Raw genomic sequence first — 22938 nt, 5'->3', positions numbered from 1 at the left:
CCTCCATGCTTTCATTTTTGGATGGTGCCCTTCACCAACATAAGGTATTTTCTTTCTCAAACTGTTAATTTTCACAATTTCAACAATTAAACTAGTTTGTCCTCTTTTCCAGTGTGTGGAAAATGATAATTCCTTGTCTCTGAAGCAAATGAACTAACACTGCTGTTTTAAGATACCCCAGTGTTACCAATCTTTTGTTCACAAGAACAAATAAAAAGTAGGCAATAGCTTGTATTCCAAGACCTGTGAAAAGGCTTTGCCATCGCTAAAAATAGTCATTGTTTTTTATGGAAATTTGACATGTTGAGGTAATTGCATGATAAATAATAAAAGCTATTGATTGAAGGCTTAAGGGATGGGAATTAAATTTGTTATCAAAATGTGGGGTTGTTTGACAGTTCTGAATATAATAATGATGCTGCTGGAGTTCGTAATAATGTGCATTTGGCAAATATTCAAAATGTTCAAAAGAAAAACTCGTGTGTGAATTCAAAACAATTAAAGTCAGCATTGCATATTTTTCATTGTAATGAAACATTCTAAAGTCCAAATATAAATTAACTTTAATATGTCATCATATATTGCTATAAAATAGTGTCTGCGCATATGATTTGAGTTGGATCTTTAAGTGTGATCTCCTACAATAATAAAGACTCTCCTTCTGGAGTTGATCCCTTTAGCTCTTTTAAAGCAGCAATGTCACCTAGCAGCACACCATATACTAAATTGCTCAGAATTGCAAGTGATGGTCCATTGGAAAAAAGCTTCCTTAACCTCTTAAGGACATATGACGGAATTTTTCCATCATAAAACAATTGAGAAAACAGAAAGCTGTGTCCTTAAAGGGTTAAAGGGACAGTAAACACCTTTATATTTTTATATAAAATGTTTAGTTATGCATAATGAAACAACTTTGTGCTATAATTTCATTATTTATTTTGCCTACTTTTCATGAAATTTAGCTTTGAAAATTGAGTAATTTCTTATTGTCATAACTTGAAATGCACATTGCTGACTTTTCAAGACTTCATATCTGTCCCCTTACTGGCTTTGTCAGACAACTGAAAAACAATGCCCTTTATACTAAGTGGTTAGCCATGTCCTATCTCTGGAGTTTGTTGGTAATTCACTCGAGGAGATGATGTTTCCTATGGTAGCGCCTCTCCTGTATGAGAAGCGACATCCTGATTTGGTGACTTTATATAGTCTATCATCCGCAGCCAACATGGGGGTGTGTTTGCGTATGGTTTTACATACATCCTCATAATCTGAGGAATATTGGGTCGCAAAAGTTACTGGTTGATATCTGTTATCATTTCCGGACCCTATTGTCCTCACTTTGTTTCTATTTTTACTTTTGTCTTTAAGGAGTGAAGTCCTATTTATGGCATCTACCTCAGTCTTAGCTTTTGAGATCACTTCCTGTTTGTAGCCTCTTTCTAAGGCCTCGATTTATCAAAGGTCTTGCGGACCTGATCCAACAGTGCGGATCAGGTCCGCAAGACCTCGCTAAATTTAACATTGCACCAGCAGCTCACCAGAGCTGCTGGTGCAACGTCGCCCCCTGCTGACTCGTGGCCAATCAGCCGCCAGCAGGGAAGTGTTTTCCGGCGATTCCTGTCCGCCTGCTCTGAGCAGGCGGACAGGGTAGACCGCTGCTTCATAACTTGTGTTTCTGGCGAGTCTGAAGACTCGCCAGAAACACGGCCCTTCAAGCACCATACGGAGCTTGATAAATATGGGCCCATGAGTCTATATGTTAATTCTGTAGCTTGTTTGGAATAGTCTGATTCATTAGAATAATTCCGTTTTATTCGTATGAATTGACCTTTAGCTATTGAGTATGGTACCATCTTGGGGTGATTACTCTTCCCATGTAGTAATGTATTTCCCGAAATGGGTTTACGGTATACTGATGACTTAATGTCAGCTTTAACATTTTGCAAAGGTGTGTTTTTTGCTATAAAAGTAATAATATTATTTGCCATATATCTAGATACACTTTGTAACCATGAGCTCCTAAGCTTTGTTTCTACTATGTATTTATGATTCTTTTTAGATGTATAATAGCCCTTTAAATGTGACTAGAAGCTAATCATGTGATTTCAATGAGCTACCAATAGAAGCAAAGACTTTCGTTTAAATTAAGTTGTTTTTTTAAGCAAGATCATGTCTATGATTAAGGCACTCACGCCGAAACATGTCAGACACGTCTGGCCAAACTTTTAAATTGGTTAAATAAAGCTCCGTTTTAACAACACCAAGCAATCATGCCGGTTTGTTCTTTGTATATATATATATATATATATATATATATATATATATATATATATATATATATATATATATATATCTGTACACTTATGTATTTATATGCATTGTATTTACAGGCATATATACACATATGAACACATAAATATATATGTACACATATATAGACATATATATAAGGGCATTAGGGGTCTTTGGAGTTAAGTAGATGAAGACATGAAAAATCATATCAATGCAATATTTAAAATGTAATAAAGTGTTATATATGTAGCAGAGTTTGCCTTGATAAGTCAGCAGAGTGCATTTCAAGTTCTGAGTATTAGAAATTGATCAATTTTCAGCACTAAATTACATAAGAAGGCGCAAATTAAATTATGAAAATATATTGCAAAACAATGAAAGTGTTTACTGTCCCTTTAATGAGTTTAAATGCCAGAAAGAAGTGTGGTACAAGATCTCCCCAAATATTGAAAAGATGTGTGTGCTTCAGGAGTGTTTGTATTTATTTATTTTCAACTAAGTATTAAATAATACTGAAGTATGAAAAGAGTTTAATGCCAGACACCAAGAAACCATATTAAAGAATGGCACCAGCAAAATAAGAAGTACTGTTTGATGGGTGCCTGACCATTTAGATTGTATGCAGTGGACTTGAATGTTGAGTTATCTTTATTAATTGGGATTGATGGTTAAAGGGGCATTAGCAGAATTTCAGCCTTTGACATTTTGATTTGTTAGCGGTGGGAAACCATTGAAGAGATGTTTGGTAGACAGTAAGTGAACCAGGTTATTTGGAAGAGTTATGGATTTTACAAAAAGAGATATATCAACCTCAAGATTTTATTATAACTTAAAACAGCTGCTTAGCTTGTAAAAAGAAAATCAATGTATCAATAAGTGTAGGAATACATACAATTAGTAATTAGGGTGCCCCATCAGTGAGTGGTATTGTGGATAAGGTAGTCCTAGAAGAGCAAATGATACATTTAGAACTATTAGCATTGTGTCTCATATAAAGTCCTGTGAACAATAGGTGGAGTGTGTAATGATACAAACGGACAGCGGACAAAGAGGATCCGCTGCCCGTATGCAGCGAACGCGTGCAGACAACTTCTCAGGTTGAGAAGCGTGTCCGCATGCAGATTAGTACATGTTGGCCATAGCTAACAGTAGAATTTTTGTAGGTTGTTATTATGTCCCTATAAGTTTAATGGTTTGCTGAATTAATATTTTGTGTTTATTAGTTTTACTGAATTTACAATTTTAGGAATTCAGGAACGACAGAACAAGGATATTTATTTGTTAAAATACTGAGTAAATACATCAGGCAAAACAAATTCAAATATATATAGTGGATCCTACATTCATTTTTGTATTCTATTTTTTTTTTTTTACCCAGGAGTCATTGAGACAAATAACATCAGCTTAATTATGCTGTAGTTAAAATACATGTGCTGTAATTTAGCATTTACAAAATATTCTAGACACATTTCTCATGCACACGGTCCCTCAGCTAATTTGTAGATGTTTCAATTATGTTTAATTGTTGTATAGGTTTCTCATTTTCACACATTTAGAGTAATTTTTCAAGACTCAAGTGATAAGACGAACAGTAATTAATGCAATTCCTGCTCATTGCTGTAAACATCTTCATAATGGCTGTTTATGTGCTAACATGCATCTACCATCATACGAAAAATGTATTAAATTGTCTATGAAAAGATGAGCAGCCACTTAAATGGAAAATATTAGCCAGTAATCATTTTTTTTTTACAACCATTTGTCTTACGGAATACAATTTACTCTGTTTTTCTATTTTCTTTGCTACTTAATAGAGACAGTTTATCTTGCTCAGCCATGTTTGTTGACTCACAAATAAAGTTTCTTTTTTTTTTTTGTTCAGAGGAGACCTGTTTCTTTATTAGCTTCAGAATTATTAATATGTGTATGCATTCCTGTGCAGTTTGAAATACTGTGTTGTTAATTAGTGCTAGTGCTTCTTCCTACAAATTACTGTATGTCTTTAGGATGGCAGGTGGTGCATAGCGTTTTGGAATACAAACATTAGTAGCATTTTATATTTCTAATGGATGCATTGAATTTAAATTCAGCTCATGTCTCCATTGCTTAGTTAAGATTTCAGAGACGGAGGTAAGCATGTGGGAGACAATGAATGTGTAGTTCTTGATTCTCTTTCCTGAATGTTTGTCTCCTGCTAGGAGCACTTTTACAGTAAAATTCAAGATTCACTGGTTTTTAGACTGAGTCAACAAACTTTTAGCATTAACAGCCTTAGATTTTATTGAACTCTCGCTGTTAACACTTCTCAATTAACATATTGTGTACACAACCCCAGAATCGTGTTTATAGGTTCCTTTTTTTATTATTGTAATTCCTAAACTAGAATTTCCATTAGTGCTTTAGTTCAACTCTATAGATTTCACCTATAATAGTTTTTCTGTATTTATCATAGTTAGGAAAAAGGTAATTTTCAGGAAATATTAATGAATATGAGCCTCAGCATTTGTTTTGACTAATGTCTCTTGGAAATCTCTGGTAAGAAATATATCCTCCTATAGAGATCGTTTCCACACAAGAATGTATAATAGTTTATCATGTTAATGTTAACACTTAAATAGCAATTTGATACAAATTCCCATATTATGTAAAATGATTTACAGTATATGTTACTGATTATTCTTTACCTTTTTTATTGCAGGGTTACCATAGACCAAATCACTATATTGCCACACAAGGTAAGGTTTTGGGTGAAAAAAAGCTATTTAAAACAGGAATAATCTGTACTGTTATTTTTGACAGGAAATTTGCTTAGTACACAATTAAGTTGTCAGTCTTGTTTGTAGCAAAATCATGCAATTAGAACTTTGTAGGTTTTTAAAATGCTTTTTATTTAGTTCCAAGCTGTACAAACAAATTTGGTGTTCTAATTGCGATGTATTCTACGAGAAATGCATGCTCATTGGATAGCTCTCAGGATATGTTATGCAATAGGCTTGGCTATCTCATCATAAGAGAATTACATCAAGTGCCAACAAGTATACAGTCTTTATCTAGACAATGAGTGTAAAGTGTTTTCATTGTAGGGTCACTTGGAGAGCTGCTGCTAGTGGAAAAACAAAATAATTTCTATGATTACATAAAATCAAAGGAGAAATGCGTTAGCTATGTGATGCCAATGATTTGGTTTGCACAAGTACCAATATCTTTCTGGCAAATTTATCTAGTGATATCTTATTCTACAGAGCCAGAGAGACACACATAAAGAAATATAATTATATTTTGAGCAGAAAATGTTGATTAGTTTGTGTTGTGTAACAATCAATTTTATGACTTATCCTTTGTATCATTTCAACAACCTTAAGGAAAGGCCTAAGTTCACTAAAAAGTTTAAACAAATATTCTTTGAGACAAATTGACCAATCTCTGCATTATTTTGATGAGCAAATTCAGTAAAATTATATTAGGTTCCCTTAATAAATAAACTGCAAGTATTGAGGAATTGTAGATCCTATCAGCATTTATTTACTCATTTTGTTTTCAGTTTGTTGATTACTTGAAAATTAATAAAAGGAAATCTTGATCTGTGTTTGGGAATACAGTTTGAATATATCAGATACTTTTGCCCACATTTGAAGACCGGTAAACTATGTTTTGTTTTCATTTTTTAGAAGTTGGCATTTTTAAATCTAAATAGATGTTAAACATTGTGAGATTGTTAGTCATTAGTTCAGTTATAAATGCTCCTAACTGTACTCAGCAGTGGAGAAAGAAAATATGAAATACTTTTATATGCAGGGTACAACACAGTAGCACCTGTTACTTTATGGAAATTCAATCTTTACACTATTTATTCAAATTTAATGAACTCATATCATTAAAAGCTACAACAACATATTATTAGCAAGCTAAACATTTTAAGAAATATCTATAAAAATATCTACCATTCATTTACTCTTTAATGTCCTTTAAAGTGAGAGTAAAACTGACATCCACACTAAATTCTGGTAAAGACGGCGCTGCCAGTGAAGCTTGTTATAGTGATAAAGGTCATTAAGTGAGAAAGAAGAAAATTAAGTGGGCTGAGTATAAAATTGTGAGTGTCCATTTTTACATCAAGAACAGCAAAATATATACTACGTTGTTAACCAATTTCCAATGCAAACAGAAAGAAAGAAATAAAATACAAATATTTGCAGTTTACCTATAGATGTCATAAACATGTTAGTATTGACGGCTAGAACAAAAACTATTCAACTCTCTATGGGATGCATTTCATCCTCTAAAAATATAATAAATTAAAAACAAATGTCTGTATAAAAATGTCATCAAAGTTATGAGAAAACTCTCTTCTTTCTATATATTGGAATCGGCTCAGGCAGCTGCCTTTCAGTCCGTTGGGTGGGGTACAGTTTATCTGAAAAAGTCACAAGCACTAAAGGGGGGCGCCACATAGTGTGATTTTGTATAACGTGAAGTATATTCTACTTAATAGCAACTCTAACAATTTTGGTTGGCCCTAAATTCTTAGTGATAAAATTGCAGATTGGCCTTCACAGCAACCAGCTATCAGGGTACCAATCTGCTCATTTCTTCTTCTGTCCATGTGCTGGACTCATGCCAGGAAGTAGAGGACAGCAACAAAGTTGAAAATGGATTCCTTTTATTAAAATATGCAATGATTTCTCAACTCTTTGTACTGGCTGTTTCATCAGGCATGTCTAAACTAACATACAGTGCTATTTAAAGGTCTCTTTAAAAACCTGCACGTGTAAAGCCTATATGGGTTACCATAGCAACTGTATAAACAATTACTATGCAATGTGTAATCTATATAAGATATAACATAAATTAAATAAATCCATAATGATGTACAAACACAAAAAACAGGAAAAAATAAAGAAAACCTTCCAGCCTGAAAGAACATGTAAATAATTTATGCAGACCACATAGAACTCCAATATATAATTAGGTCTGTTTCACATTTGCTGCCTGAAAGAAAAACTTCCATAATTTTTTTTATCGTAGTTCCAGCATAGAGTTTTATTCAAAGAGCTTTGTTCTTCATATCCAACTTTTTTCACTTGTTTGATTCAATATACCACTGGATTGGCAGCTTATGTGTACATATAGCAACTCTCTCCTACTGCACATGTTGCCAGGGACATAACTGTGCTTGGGCGTAATTTATCCCCCCCCCCCCCAAAAAAAATGTAATAATCCTGTGGACACCCATTATACAATCTTAAATCTTACATATCAGTGTGTTTTTAAATAAGGATTTCTAAGTTAAAATAACCAAACCTAGAGCTATAGCCTACAGTCTGTAGTGATTATCTAGCTATTAGTCTTTAATATATCTATGTTATCTGTATATGTTGGTGTGTTTACATATTTACATATAGTATATACAATGTTCAGAATAGAGATAGCACTCTTGCAATATATCAGCTTGTTAGTCTGAGCCAGCTTAGTAATGTGATCATCAAACCTTGTCCATATGCAACAACACTCTCCAGATAAAATACTGCTAAAAAAACTGGGATTGGATCCCCTTGCACATGGACAAAGCTTGATAATTATATATATTCATATGTGCATATTTTTGTACTTATATATATATACATATATATATATATATATATATATATATATATATACAGTCCAACTGAGAAAGGAAAGGCACTCCATAACATTCAAAAATGCTGTAGAAAGAGTGCATTATTGCAGGTTTTTTTAATAAATTATCATGAAAATTTAAAGTGCTAAAATGAATGTTCGCAGCCCCCTCATAAATAATGTATTCTGCAAGTTGTTAATGCTGTAAATAATTTTGTGTCTTTCTTCTATTTTAGAATTGTTTATAGTTATCAGTTTGCTATTGTAGTCACTTATAGACTAAGAGATGTTCTTCACTTTTTGAACCATGTAAATAAATGTTCGCCAGACTCCTATACACAGTTCCCTTCTATATTCTCTCTTTGCTGTTTTAAGATCAAAGTGTTGCAAGATGCCTCCCTGATTCATATACATACAGTATGAAAGAGTGGAGAATCAGATGGTTGCATGGGGGCCTGGGCTGTATATTAAACAGCTATGCTTTAGAAGTTGTCTGATGGCCAAATGTGTACAGCCTCACTTGTGAATTGTGAACTTGTGAGATACATAGAAAAAAATGTTAAAAATGGTTTAAAATGTTATGAAATAAAGTTATATGAATCAAATGAAAACTGCTTCCAAACACAGGTGTTGCCACACAGTCTATATTGTTCGTGTTCTTGTCAACTAGTGTAGCTAGTGTAACTGTGAGAGTGGTTCTTATTATCCAATGAGCAGTGGATACTTCAATATTTGTTGTGCTAGTTTCAATTTAAATTTAAACAAAATATACTTTACTATATTTTTTTCAACAGTACAATAAAATTTAAGTGCTGCTGTCTCAATAAGCATGGTGGAAAATATCTCTGTATAAGGGCTCTGTAAGCATCACTGCTAAACTTTATTTAAGTAAAGAACAAATTTAGGACTTCAGTCTCTGTGCAATTCTCGTTTTTTTTTTTTGCTGCTTGAGTTATGCCTTTAAAATATTTGCAAGGAGCCAAGAATTGCATGAAAATCCTCTGTGTATTGTATTTTTAACATTGAAATCTTCTGGATTGTTATATATAGTTGATTTTGTCAGAATTGGTTGTACACACACTGAATGATATACCAAAAAGTATAGCAAAATGGCCCAGCAATTGTTATTTAGTTGTTGAGAACTTTTATATTAATGTAGTACCTATAACACTTATTGTCTTGATACTGATCTGAAATGTATCATTTGCTTTTGGCAATAACCTCCTAGAAAATGTCTTGTGGGCACTATGGTGATAGGAAAGGGTCATGCATTTCATGTCCCAACAACATTTGAGTGTACATACGTGCCAAGGATTGCCACCCCTAGAAATAGGTTTATGCAGCATATCTATAATTACCTACTGTATATTACCTGTAATATTACCTACTGTATATTACCTGTAATATTACCTACTGTATATTACCTGTAATATTACCTACTGTATATTACCTATAATATTACCTACTGTATATTACCTATAATATTACCTACTGTATATTACCTGTAATATTACCTACTGTATATTACCTGTAATATTACCTACTGTATATTACCTATAATATTACCTACTGTATATTACCTATAATATTACCTACTGTATATTACCTGTAATATTACCTACTGTATATTACCTATAATATTACCTACTGTATATTACCTATAATATTACCTACTGTATATTACCTATAATATTACCTACTGTATATTACCTATAATATTACCTACTGTATATTACCTGTAATATTACCTACTGTATATTACCTGTAATATTACCTACTGTATATTACCTATAATATTACCTACTGTATATTACCTGTAATATTACCTACTGTATATTACCTATAATATTACCTACTGTATATTACCTATAATATTACCTACTGTATATTACCTGTAATATTACCTACTGTATATTACCTATAATATTACCTACTGTATATTACCTGTAATATTACCTACTGTATATTACCTGTAATATTACCTACTGTATATTACCTGTAATATTACCTACTGTATATTACCTGTAATATTACCTACTGTATATTACCTGTAATATTACCTACTGTATATTACCTGTAATATTACCTACTGTATATTACCTGTAATATTACCTACTGTATATTACCTATAATATTACCTACTGTATATTACCTATAATATTACCTACTGTATATTACCTGTAATATTACCTACTGTATATTACTAAAGACCGCTGCTCCATAACCTGTCCGCCTGCTCTGAGGTGGCGGACGGACAATGCCTGAAATCAATTTGATCCAATATGATCAGGTTGATTGACACCCCCTGCTGGCATTGGCCGCGAATCTGCAGGGGGCGGCGTTGCACCAGCAGTTCACAAGAACTGCTGGTGCAATGATAAATGCCAACAGCATATGCTGTCGGCATTTATCGATGTGAGGCAGACATGATCCGCAATATCGGCTCATGTCCGCTTGCACATTAATAAATAGGCCCCAAAGCATACCATTTTTAAATTACTTCTATTATCAAATTTGTGTCATTCTCTTGATATTTTTCTTGAAGGAACAGCAATGCACTACTGTGAGGTAGCTGAACACATCTGCTGAGCCAATGAATATTTGTTCAGCCACCAATCGGCAGCTAGTTCACAGTAGTGCATTGATGCTCCTGAACCTACTTAGAGAACAAAGCAAATTAGATAATAAAAGTACAATTTAAAGTTGTTTAAAATTGCATTCTCTATTTGAATCATGAAAGAAAAAAAAAATACTTTGCTGGCCCTTTAATCTGGTTATAGTTTAAAAAGTTTTGTTGTTGATGTTTCCAGTACGATTTAAATAAAAAAAAATGATTAAGTGAAACGTGTTTCACTTTGATGTCTCTGTTGACATGTTTATAATTTCATTTTGCAATAAAGTGTTATCTAGAGTGGGCAAGGATTATTTACAATATACAGCGATGTTGACAGAACACAGCCTTTCCTAAGAAGAGGCTGCAAGATGGAAAATGCATAAAATGTGATTATACTATCACTGTAAGAGAGGATTATTCTTAGCTTGCTCTGTGGCATAAAAAGCCTCCGCTTGCCTGTGGATAAAGGATAACATGATGTAACCATGTGACTTGTGTGCAAAATATGCTATGCATACCTCACTTCATTATATAGCAGAAAGTATGGCTACATTCTGCATTAGAATAATGTCTGATACAAATGTGTGTATTTGTAGGTATTCATGGATCACAAAAAATATATTTTATTTGTGTTACATCATTACATTAAAAACTCCAGTAATCTTTATTATGGTTGTGGAAGGCTGAAAAGGATTTCTTTCTAACCAACGCAGAGAATATTGTCACTATGGTAGAACAGGGCATGACTTAAAGGAACACTGGGGTAGATTTACTAACTGTATAGCTACAATAAATCCAATGTTATACTGGGGAGCCCATCACTAGATGTGAAGCTGTGTGACCTCTAAAGAATAACATGAACTGGACAGCACAGAGAAGTTGTTTGGGAATCTACACTAATGTAATCTAACGTAAGATTACAGAGGAAAAAATAATTTAGTGTTGTTAGCTTATTGCCTCCATGTCACAACTCTTGAATAGCTCTGTGTTTTGTTATTTGTTTGTTTGTTTTTAATTTATACTTTTCTACACATATCTTTTTACTTTTCAGGATTTGTTTGGATTTTTAAATGGTTATTAAAGTGAAAGTCAATCCTAGCGTTTTACAAACGCTAGGATTGACTATTGAAACAAATAAAGGGGACTTTCATTCATGAAGTATAAAATACTTCATGTAGAAAGCTCCTTTATTTGTTTCAATCGATCGCCGTTCTTAGCTGCTAGTGCAGCCCACGGCTAAAAATATTTTTTGCTAAGAGGTGAGTGACGTTTTCACCTCTTAGCCAATAGCCGTGCGGTAAATCCGGCTCCCATAGGCGCCAAGCCAGATTTACCGCACGGCTATTGGCTAAGAGGTGAAAATGTCACCAAAAAAATTTTTTAGCCTTGGGCTGCTGTAGCAGCTAAGAACGGCAATCGATTGAAACAAATAAAGGAGCTTTCTACGTGAAGTATCTTATACTTCATGAATGAAAGTCCCCTTTATTTGTTTCAATAGTAAATCCTAGTGTTTGTAAAATGCTAGGATTGACTTTCACTTTAAAGTTGGATTTTTTTTTACTTCCTCAAAGGACCATTAAATACAATAGAACTGAATAATTGACAAAGGCACTATACAAATTCAATGCAATATCACATACTTTAAAATGAGCAGTAGAATATTTTCTGGCAGATTTAAAAATTAATCCAGTTTTCCTTCTCCCTGTATCATGTGACATCCATCAGCCAATCACAAAATGTATATACAGTGCACTTTTGCACAAGTTGGAGCCTCAGTAAGTGTGCATATAAAGAGAATGTGCACATTCCGATAATAGAAGAATATTGGAAGATTTGTTTGTTTTTAATTCCATGCTTTATCTGTATCATGAAACTTTAATTTGTACTTAAATGACCCTTTAAAATAACCAAACCACAATGTATGATCCTTTTTTTAAAGTATTTTCTTTGTTAAAATAGTCCCCATGTTCATATCCCCTGGGGGGGAGGGCTCTCTCAGTAGCTAAATGTTACATTATAATCATTCACATAAAATCCTAATCTTGTTGGATTTAAGACATGATTAACCTCTCTAATGATCTCAATTGCAATTTGTAGCAAAACACTGCAACACAATGTTATGGATTATTTAAAATCATAGAAAAAATAATTAGTCAAATGCAAACTATTAAACAGTTCAGAATATTTGCATATTTTATCAGTTTTCCTCTTTCATATCAGATAATTTATCTTTAAGAACATACTGATTAACCACGGAAGAGTATAGATAGAATATTTAAGCATTTAGAGCTAGACCTTGTTCTTATAGCTACAATGGAGCTTTAAAAAAACAAACAGTTCTGCAAACTTTTTCTTTTAATTAAGGCTTTATTTTATTGAATAGCTCCTACTTAAAGTGGTATTATTTACTCACAACTTGCTATATGTGTGTCACTAAGTGATTGGGGTTCCTCACAGATGGTCATAGATAAATGTATTAAGAATCAAAATGTACAATTAAACCATCTACTGACTTCAGCTGCTACTGGCCAGTAACAACAGGGTCCCTTTCAGTACTCTTCCTTGTTGTGGTTTGGTCCTACTCTGGGATTTCCTTATATTTATAAAACATTTCTAATTTGTTACAGATTAGCCAATTAAGATGACAGTAGGAGGGTGCATTGGCTTCATTGAAGGTGTCACACTTCTGATTGAGAGGGTGATTTTGTAAGGGAAGTGCATAAGTGTTGCATTGGTTTTGGTCACAGTTACAGTTAATAACATATGATAAATTGACCCCTTAGTATGAGACATGGGTTTTGGTCACAGTTACAGTTAATAAATAGCAGTGGGACTTGGCCAAAGTTAGGGCTAATAGCAGATTGGGCAGCCATTGTTTAAATGTTATTGCGGTGTGGCCACCTCATGGCTAACATTTACTGCAGTGGGAAGGTTAACTAATTACATAAAGTTAAGGAGATTAGACCAGCTCAAGGAAGTCACATATTACAATCAGCTGCACATAACAGAATATAATATACAGATTATATGGTCTATCAACCCCTATAAAGAGTAGTAGCTGTAACTATTATTAATAAAATGTCATACTACACTTATTCCTACAATGTTTTGTGGTTTGATATTTATTCCAATGGGGTCATTGCTACATCTAAAAGCAAGCAATAGTTTTCAGAATAATGAGAACTGTGTTTATAATATGGTACACATTAAAAAAAAAATTTTTAGGTTCTGCATCAGGCGTAAATTGGCCACACATCTTTTTAGCCTAAACCATATAAAGCATTATGGTGGTAGCCATATATCTATATGTATATAAATCAGTATGTATGAAAAATAAAACATGCATACTTCATTGTCTCTCCCTGTGTTGCTGATAGTTTCTTATTATTGTCTGAGCTGATTACCTTCACTGAGCAATAGTGCTTACCTTTACTACACAACTTACCCTTTAAACATTCAACAAACTTTACTCTAAGGGCCCAATGATCTAACACTATTCTCTCTGGGGAGATTATCCTAGAAGTCTCATGAGTACTGCAAGGTGCCTAAAGAATTTTAGAAAGTCAACTTTTAGTCTGAGAGCTCTTTATCTAGTTATGCAGAGTTTTGACATATGTTACAATATAATGCTCAAAAATCCTCCAAAGATTTTGCGTGAATTCTCTCAATGTTTTTATTTATCATCAGAAGTGAAGTCAGCAGTTGTGTCAATCGCTAATATTCCCATTTAGCCACTTGCTGGGTTGTAAGTGTCTAGTATTTAACTAGACAGTCAAGTTTTTTAACTGACTATCCAATAAAATAATTGTAAATATATAGGACATTTACTAATGAGATCTAAGGCTCGATTTAATAAGCAGTGGATGCTGCTTTGTCTGCATAAAGTTTCCGGCTTCCTGGAAACTTAAGTTAAGAAGCAGCTGTCTTAAGAGTGCTGATCCTTAACTTGTCTGTCACCTTTTAGGTGGCGGACTGCAATCATCCCGATCCGATCAGGATGATTGATACCCCCTGCTAGCGGGCTGATTGGCACAGGGAAATGCTTGAGCAATGATGAATGCCGACAGCGTATGCTGTCAGCTTTTAGCGATGTCGGGCGGACATATGATAAATTGACCCCATGAGATATGAATTTGGCATATGGTTGTCAGTCTGACCAGGGCTGATATGGGCATGTAAGTGAGGAGCTGTACGCTTTGAGGCTTTCTTCAAATAACTCTCTGGTTGTCCAGTATTTTTTTTGAGGATAGCTGGAAACCCAAGCCACAGGACACCACCACATTAGGTAATTCACTTAGGTTTTGACACATTCCATTTGGAAACTTTATAGCTAGTATCAACAACACAATTCTCCACGGCAGAGATGTTTCTGTTGTTTTCGTAGAAAATAATCCTTACGCTTATTATGTGGCTACAATTTAAAATGTGCAGACTACTGCTGGGCCAGGTTAGGCATTGGAGTGGCCTGCTTGGTTGCATATGTACCTCTTACCTGGTAGTGACCATACACCCTGTGTTTTATGAACATTTCAATGTAAGAACCATGGTTTTAAATACACATTTGAAACACCAAAATTATTGGTGAAAAGGTATTAGACTGCATAAGAAATTATCTATACTACTTATCTACTTTTTAGTTTTGTTTCTTTAGTCTTTTCACAAATGTGTGCATTTATTTATTTTGTGCATCCATCAAATCAGTTAAAATAATTGACATAATACTGCTGTCACATTTCTGTCCCTGAAACTCAAAATTAAACTTTCATGATTCTGATAGGGGGGGGGGGCAGTTTCACTTCTTTTATGAAAATTACTTTATTTTCTTTGTTTCTTTGTTCAACAGTAAACCTTGTCAGGCTCAGGGCTGTGCATCTGTATGGAACACTATATGGCAGCAATGTTGAAAACAGTGTTTGTAACAATGTTGCACATTGTTGCAAACACTGCTGCTATCCAGTGCTCAGAGAGTATAACATTGTTAGTAACATTAATCCTACACTGCTGCAATATAGTGCTCAGGACATGCCCACGCTCCCTGAAATGTTACTTTTTTTCTAAATTTATTTTATATTACTTGTTCTGTTTGTTTAATTTCATTTTTTTTCCCTTTCAGCATCTTTGTACTATGCTGGCTGCATATTTCTGACTGTGTTCATATTAGTTGATAGCTCTGGAGTGAAGCCTATTTTTTGTCTGCAAGAAGGAAAACATATCATAATACAATATTTGTGTTTAACTTGATGTTAATACTTTGGAAATATCACTCATTCATCTTAAAGCAATCTCTGAGAGCCAAATGGATAATTATTCTTTATGGGGAAATAACATATGAGTAGTCAGTTTCAAACCTCTGTGGAATTAGTGTGATTGTGATTTAATTGATCTTGCAGTCTTCTTCAGCTACATTCATGCTATTAAGTGTTAATGAGCAAATATAATTACTGGCAAGCAAGAAATGGCAAGTGGAATCAGTATGTAATAGACAACAAACCTGCTGCAAGCTTGTTTGTTTATACTTACAAGAGATTTTGTCATTTTTGTATAGCCAAAGCCATATTTTTTTAAGACAAGTAACAGTGTCATAAAATTGCATAAACTTATAAATCAGGGGTTTGGTATAAATCCAGTATCCTGTGTTCCTTGTTTGAAACTAATATTTATGAATAAGTTGCAAACTTGAATTTTATTCAGTATCTGTCCTTGAACATATTTTCACTGAACTTATAAAAAGTATAAATATTCTAATATGCTGAAACTCAGAAGGAAATTGTACAACTGTTGCCCATCATATAATGCACAAACAAGTTAAAACGCATAAACATTTTTAAATCATAAAGATACGTATTAGTAAATTAAATGTACAGAGTTAAAGAGTGCTAATCCACCAATATTATAATAACATACTGCTACGGGGCCAATCAGATAGTGAAAAATAAGACCACATTACAAGTAGCAAACAAAAAATGCAAATTATAGGGAGTGCTATTAGACGTGATTTTCATCAGAATTTTTTCGTTTTCTTTATTTTGTTGGCGCATTCATTCAGATTTTTGTGACGAATATGCATAGTGCTAATATTGATTTTGAAAAATAAATCCATGATGCTTCCAGTTTTGAGACAGTGTTTGCTTAATATTTTGTCTCCTGATAATTTTGTGATTATAATTTGTTGATCCTCTTAAAAAATCAGCTCCCCTAGAAATAAAAAGATCTCCTAAAAAACACAAAACAAAACTACACTAAGCATTAAAAAACAAACAAACATTGTATCTACCATCCAAAGCCTTCTGTCCAGTATCTGGCATCTTTATCTGATGTAGCACATAAACCAGCACTGTGCCTGGGACCTCTTCCTTCTGTCCCATGGTCTGACTCTTTACATCTAGGGGCCTATCTATCAAGTTCTGAAAGGAGCTTGATGCCCCGTGTTTCTGGCGAGTCTGCAGGGGGCAGTGTTGCACCAGCAGCTCTTGTGAGCTGCTGGTGCAATGCTGAATACGGAGTGCGTATTGCTCTCTGTATTCAGCGAGGTCTGTCGGACCTGATCCTCACTGTCGGATCAGGTCTGACAGACTTTGTTAAATAGAGGCCCTTGTATTATAAGTTGAAAGTAAACATGATCACTTATGAGCAATCACAATTTAAGGTAGAATGATTACTGCATCCTCAGAGCTCTGTTTAACTGTTTTGTGAAACAAAAAAGTGTCACAAAACACAGCAAAAATAAATTACAAATTACAGCTACAATCATAATAACACCATGCAATCAAAATAATTAAAATAAAATGCTGAAAAAAAGTTATAAGGGCTCAAACATATGAGGTCTCAGGTGTTAGGAAAAAAAAGGCAGGCATATGATGTATATGTATGTGGGTGTGTGTGTATATATATATGAGTGTTTATATGTGTGTACAAATGTATTTATTTGTCTATATATATGTATTTACAGACATATATATATACACATATTAACACATACATGCATATGAACTGTATATATACTGTATGTGTGTGTGTATATATATATATATATATATATATACCTGTATATGTGTGTGTGTGTGCATTTGAGCTTTTTGCAGTGAAGTAGACGAAAACATGTAAAAACATTTATGAAATATAGATAATCTATAAAGTATTATAATGTGTATTTACTGTAAATATTTCACATTCCAATGTTCTGTACATAAGTATTTCTAAACATATATTCCTATATATATATATATATACATATATATATATATATATATATATATATATATATATATATATATATGTATATATATATATATATATATATGTATATATATATATATATATATATATATATGTATATATATATATATATATATATATATATATATATATGTATATATATATATATATATATATATATATATACACAGTAAAGGAAGGCACTCACTGGTCTTTACTTCAAAAAAAACTTTAATAAGCGTGACGTTTCGGGGACACACTCCCCTCCTCAGAGGAAGGGGAGTGTGTCCCCGAAACGTCACGCTTATTTAAGTTTTTTTGAAGTAAAGACCAGTGAGTGCCTTCCTTTACCGTGTATATTTACCTGCTGGCACCCTGGCATCAGGATTTGGAAAGTGAGAGTGCTCTCTATCTACATATATATATATATATATATATATATATATATATATATATATATATTCAAGCAATTTCCAGCTCAGCCCACCAAGAGGCAACCGCCTGGGTGCAAATATAAGCAATTTGAGTAAACAAAGTCAGATGCACTCTCAGGTCTTTTCAATAGATTCTTTAGTGGAACGTTTTCGGGGTTCACAACCCCTTCATCAGGATGAAGGGGTTGTGAACCCCGAAAACGTTCCACTAAAGAATCTATTGAAAAGACCTGAGAGTGCATCTGACTTTGTTTACTTATATATATATATATATATATATATATATATATATATCTATATCTGTATACATCTATACCTATATATAATCAGAAGCCAATAATTATGCCTTAATGGTGGCAAAACACAGAAGATTGTAATAGGTACCTAGGTGGGGTGGATTGCCCAGATCTGGATTCATCATTTGGTCTCAAAAAACTTTTTAAAGGGACATTCTAATGCAAAAATTACTCATTTTCTAATTAGTTACTCAATCTTACTGTGTGTTTAACTCACACAAAGAGGTTACGCACATAGGCAAAGGCCCTCCCAAACCTTGCAGTTTACAAGCAGAACACATTCAGCAACTGGTGGGGTTGTGTGACTGCTGCTGATTGTTAGATTGGTCTTATCCTGCTTGGGAGTTGCAAGGCTTGTGGCTCCAGAGCAAAATTTACTGCGGTGGTTGTAGGATGACGTGACACAATGAAACACATAATACAGTCCCTTGCTAGTCAGTTTCAAATAAAGGAAAAAACATTTTTAAAGTATCATCAGATTGTTATAAAGCATTGACATAGAAGATTTAGTTTAATATTTGTGCTCAGAATTAAAGCAACTTTTTGATTATTGCAGATGCACACAGCAAAGAGGGAAATGTGATGTGACTGCAACAATGTGAGTGTGCAAACAGCTGTACTGTTACAGTGAGAATTAAAGTGACTAAGCTCAATATGAGTCAGGCAGTAATTATAGTAATTATAGTTTTTGATAGCACTAACTGAATGCATGATTTATCCCTTCTCTTTTTGGTAAGTTACAGAACAAAAGCAAAATTACTAAAAAGTGTTGCTTGTAAAATAAGACAGTTTTTTTTTCTGATTTATTATTATTATTTGCTTTTATATATATGATATATATATATATATACAACTTTTAAAATTATGGGGAGGCAAAAAGGTGAGTTTAAAATTGCTCACTAAGCACAAAATGTAGAGATAATTAGTTATTCTCTCTACATTATTCACAAGTTATTCTTTATACATTCTTTATACATTATATATATATATATATATATATATATATATATATATGTGTGTATATATATATATATATATATATATATATGTGTGTGTGTGTATATATAGTAGAACAGACAAGCACTCCAGATTACTGAAGAAATGCCTGGGGTGCAACAGAAAGTATGCAAAATGTAGTAAAGAGAGTGCACTCACTAGGACTTGTATTATAGGTTTTATTCCATAGATGTGAACGTTTTCAGGGTTTAGCCCCTTCCTCAGACATACAAAAAGAGCGATTAACTTACCCCAACACCAAACACCCCGTTATAAATGTAACCGCCATCACTCACGCTCTCCCGGGTAAGGCGCCACCCCCTGGTGAGGTCACCATCCCGGGCAATGTGATATTATGGTCCAAAAAGAAACAGAGTGAGAAATAGCATGATATGATTACTTAAGCATATATCAACAAGCAAAGCAAGACAGTAATGGCTATAAACACAGAACATGTTATAAAATGAAGGTAAGAGTACCGGAGCCGGCATATTAATAATCAGCCAAACTGTAGTCATGGTAACCATAAACAAAAAAATGCCATTCCAATAAGACTAAAAGATTTCCAAATGGACCATCCCAATTGGAAAAGTAAGAGTCTGGCTTCAGCAGAGCTATTATACAGGCAAAATTATGTACGGCTGTCGCCAGATACATAGGTATTAAATGGAATGGGCATGTCAACAGAAAATGGGCATAAACTATCATAATGATAATATGTACATAAATGTAAACAGTGTGATACAGATACCGTTAATGTAAGCTCAGAAAAGTTCATAAGAGACATAAGGTAACCTAAGTAAGAGGCTAAACAGTATAATTATAGAACTGGTAGATCTTTATATAAAAAAAACATCATTACCAAGCATGTAGGAAATATAAAAGAGGAAAGACTGGTCACAGAATAACCAGAATAGATGTAGCGTAAGCAAAGCATTATGAGCACATAGGAGACTCAGAGTACAGAAAAGAAATCCAAAGTACAAAAGGGCACATGCTTAAGAGTACTGTACATATTAGAGAGCAACAATTATAAAATGAAACAACAAGAAAATGATCAGTAGACTGCTCAACAGCAAATCATCTGTTAGATCAGTAGTAAGTCAGCTTGATATGAACCTATAGACACGCACGCAAATCCAGTTGGGTACTGAGCCCATTTGGAATGAGGCTATCTAGCACATATGTCCAGCGTACTTCCCTTTGTAGGAGCAGTGTGTTCCTGTCTCCCCCCTGGTCATCTTTGACCATGTGCTTTGTTTCCACAAAATGGCGTGCTACCGGTTGATCCGAAGTGCCTTTATTTAGAGCTGTCCTTACTGCGGACCTATGATTGGCCATGCGGGTGCGTAGGTCTTCTGTGGTCTTACCCACATAGAACAGGCCACACATGCAGCGTAGTAAGTATATGATATAGGTGGTGGTACATGTCATCGTGTATTTGTGGAAGAATTTCTGTTGTCTATGTGGATGGGTGAAATACTGTCCCGTTACAAGGCCACTGCAAGTTGGGCACCCTATGCAGTGAAATACTCCCTTCTTCTCTATCTTCAGCAAGAAGCTCTTGTTATAGCTCTTTTGGGGGTCTGTTTTGACCAAAATGTCCCTCAGGGATCTGGACCGTCTGAAGCCAATTCTTGGTGTGCCATCTGTTGGCATGGAAGGGCATTATCTGTAGATATTATGTGCCAATTGTCCCATAGATGTTTGCTAATAAACTTCTTGTCACTCGTATAGGTGGTAACAAAGGCCATTCTTTCTTCAGAGTTGTCCCTCATATTGACCTCTGGCCCTTGAAGTAGTGTTTGTACTTGCGTCTTGAGCATTTTAGGGGGGTATCCCCTTTGGATGAATTTGTCTTGCATCTCCAATAGCTGTTTTTATTTGTTGGAATCCTCAGAATTGTTGCGGATGACTCTTTGTAGCTGAGATTTGGGTAATGCACTTTTTAGTGCTGGAGGATGACAGGAAGTGTAATGCAGTAGAGAGTTCTGGTCGGTTTCTTTCCTGAAAAGATTGGAGTGTATTCTATTCATTTCTTTATATAAGCACACATCAAGAAACTCTATTTGGTTCTTTGAGAATTGCATTTCGAAGGTTAGGGTGGAATTCAACATATTGAGTTGATTATACCACTGGTCCAGTTCATGTTCAGTGCCACTCCAAATGAGGAGCAAATCATTAATTTATCGTCTATAAAATCTGATCTGGTGGTCCTTGAACAGCTCTGTGCCTATAGTTTCGAAACTAGCCATATACAGGTTGGCGTACGATGGGGCCACATTTGATCCCATTGCCATCCCCTGTAGTTGTAGATAGAACTGGTTCTCAAATTTAAAGTAATTTGTTTTAAGACAAAAATCCAACAGGTGCACAAGTATCTCCACAGGTGGGCCCACATATGGGTATTTCAGTAGATGTTGCTGTATTGACAAAATTCCCTCTGCATGTGGTATAACAGTGTACAAACTGGTGACATCTAGTGTCACAAGTAGGTCCTCCCCCCCCCCCCTTCACATGGAATATTGGAAATTTGTTCCAAAAGCATAATAGAATCCCATAGGAAACTGTCTATCTGCTGCATCAATGGTTGCAAAAAGGAATCCACAAACCTTGCAATTGGCTGCTGTAATGAACTGATAGCTGACACAATCGGCCTGCCTTGTGGATTGGTCAGGCCCTTGTGGATTTTTGGCAGTGTATAGAGAATGAGGATTCTTGAGAAGATGACCATAAGATACTCTAATGTTGATTTGCTGAGTATACCTATTTCAAATTGTTCCAATAGGTAGAAATAAATCTCAGCTTTGTATTTAGTGGTGGGATCTCCAGGGAGTCTGGAGTATGTCAGATTATCACTAAATTGACCCAGGATTTCAGCCCTGTAGTCACTGAAATTGAGCAGTACTAGAGCACCACCTTTGTCCACTTCCCTGATTATGATTGTATTGTCCTCTGTTAGTTGTTTTAAAGCAGATCATTCTTCCCTATTTAGGTTGTTAAAGGTGCTTTTCTTGTGTTCTTTAATAGACTGTTCCATCCCAAAATGTACCAATCGGGCATATGTACATATGCTAGCATTTTGGAAGGCAGGATCAAATGTGGATTTCTTTCTAAATTCCTCCATTTCAGATTGTTGAAACTGAAATTTCTCTTTTAGTCGTAGTTGACATTGGAATCTCTGGTTGTCTACAAACAGGTTAAAACTGTCTGAGTTGCAGGTGGGTATAAAAGAAAGTCCTTTATTGAGAACCCAGTGTTCCACCGGGGTCAGCATGTGGTTACTTAGATTCACCACAATATCCACCTCTTTTAGTACCTCCGTTGTCTTGGGGGTCTTCTGAATGTACCCCCCCCCCGCCTTGTGTGGGCCCTCTGCCTACCCCGTTTTTTGACCTTATTTGATCCCCACTAGGTTTTTCCCTAGTAGAACTGGCTGGGGCAGATGCTTGTTCCCCTTCTGAGCCTGAGCAGT

General features: G+C 34.5%; 1 protein-coding gene across 6 annotated transcripts in view; it reads left to right on the top strand.

Moving 5' to 3' along the window:
- The window catches only part of PTPRM (protein tyrosine phosphatase receptor type M), a 1348209-nt gene that overhangs the window by 1163039 nt on the left and 162232 nt on the right, over nt 1-22938 (top strand). For all 6 annotated transcript variants that reach the window (XM_053714931.1, XM_053714930.1, XM_053714929.1 and 3 more), the window contains one exon: nt 4991-5027. In XM_053714931.1, the coding sequence (XP_053570906.1) occupies nt 4991-5027 (37 nt within the window). The remainder of the gene's footprint in view (nt 1-4990; nt 5028-22938) is intronic.

This window comes from Bombina bombina, chromosome 5 (genome assembly GCF_027579735.1).
Source record: "Bombina bombina isolate aBomBom1 chromosome 5, aBomBom1.pri, whole genome shotgun sequence".
NCBI classification, from domain to species: Eukaryota; Metazoa; Chordata; class Amphibia; order Anura; family Bombinatoridae; genus Bombina; species Bombina bombina.
The sequence above is the reverse complement of the archived record's forward strand: the minus strand, read 5'-3'. Positions and strand labels throughout refer to the sequence as shown.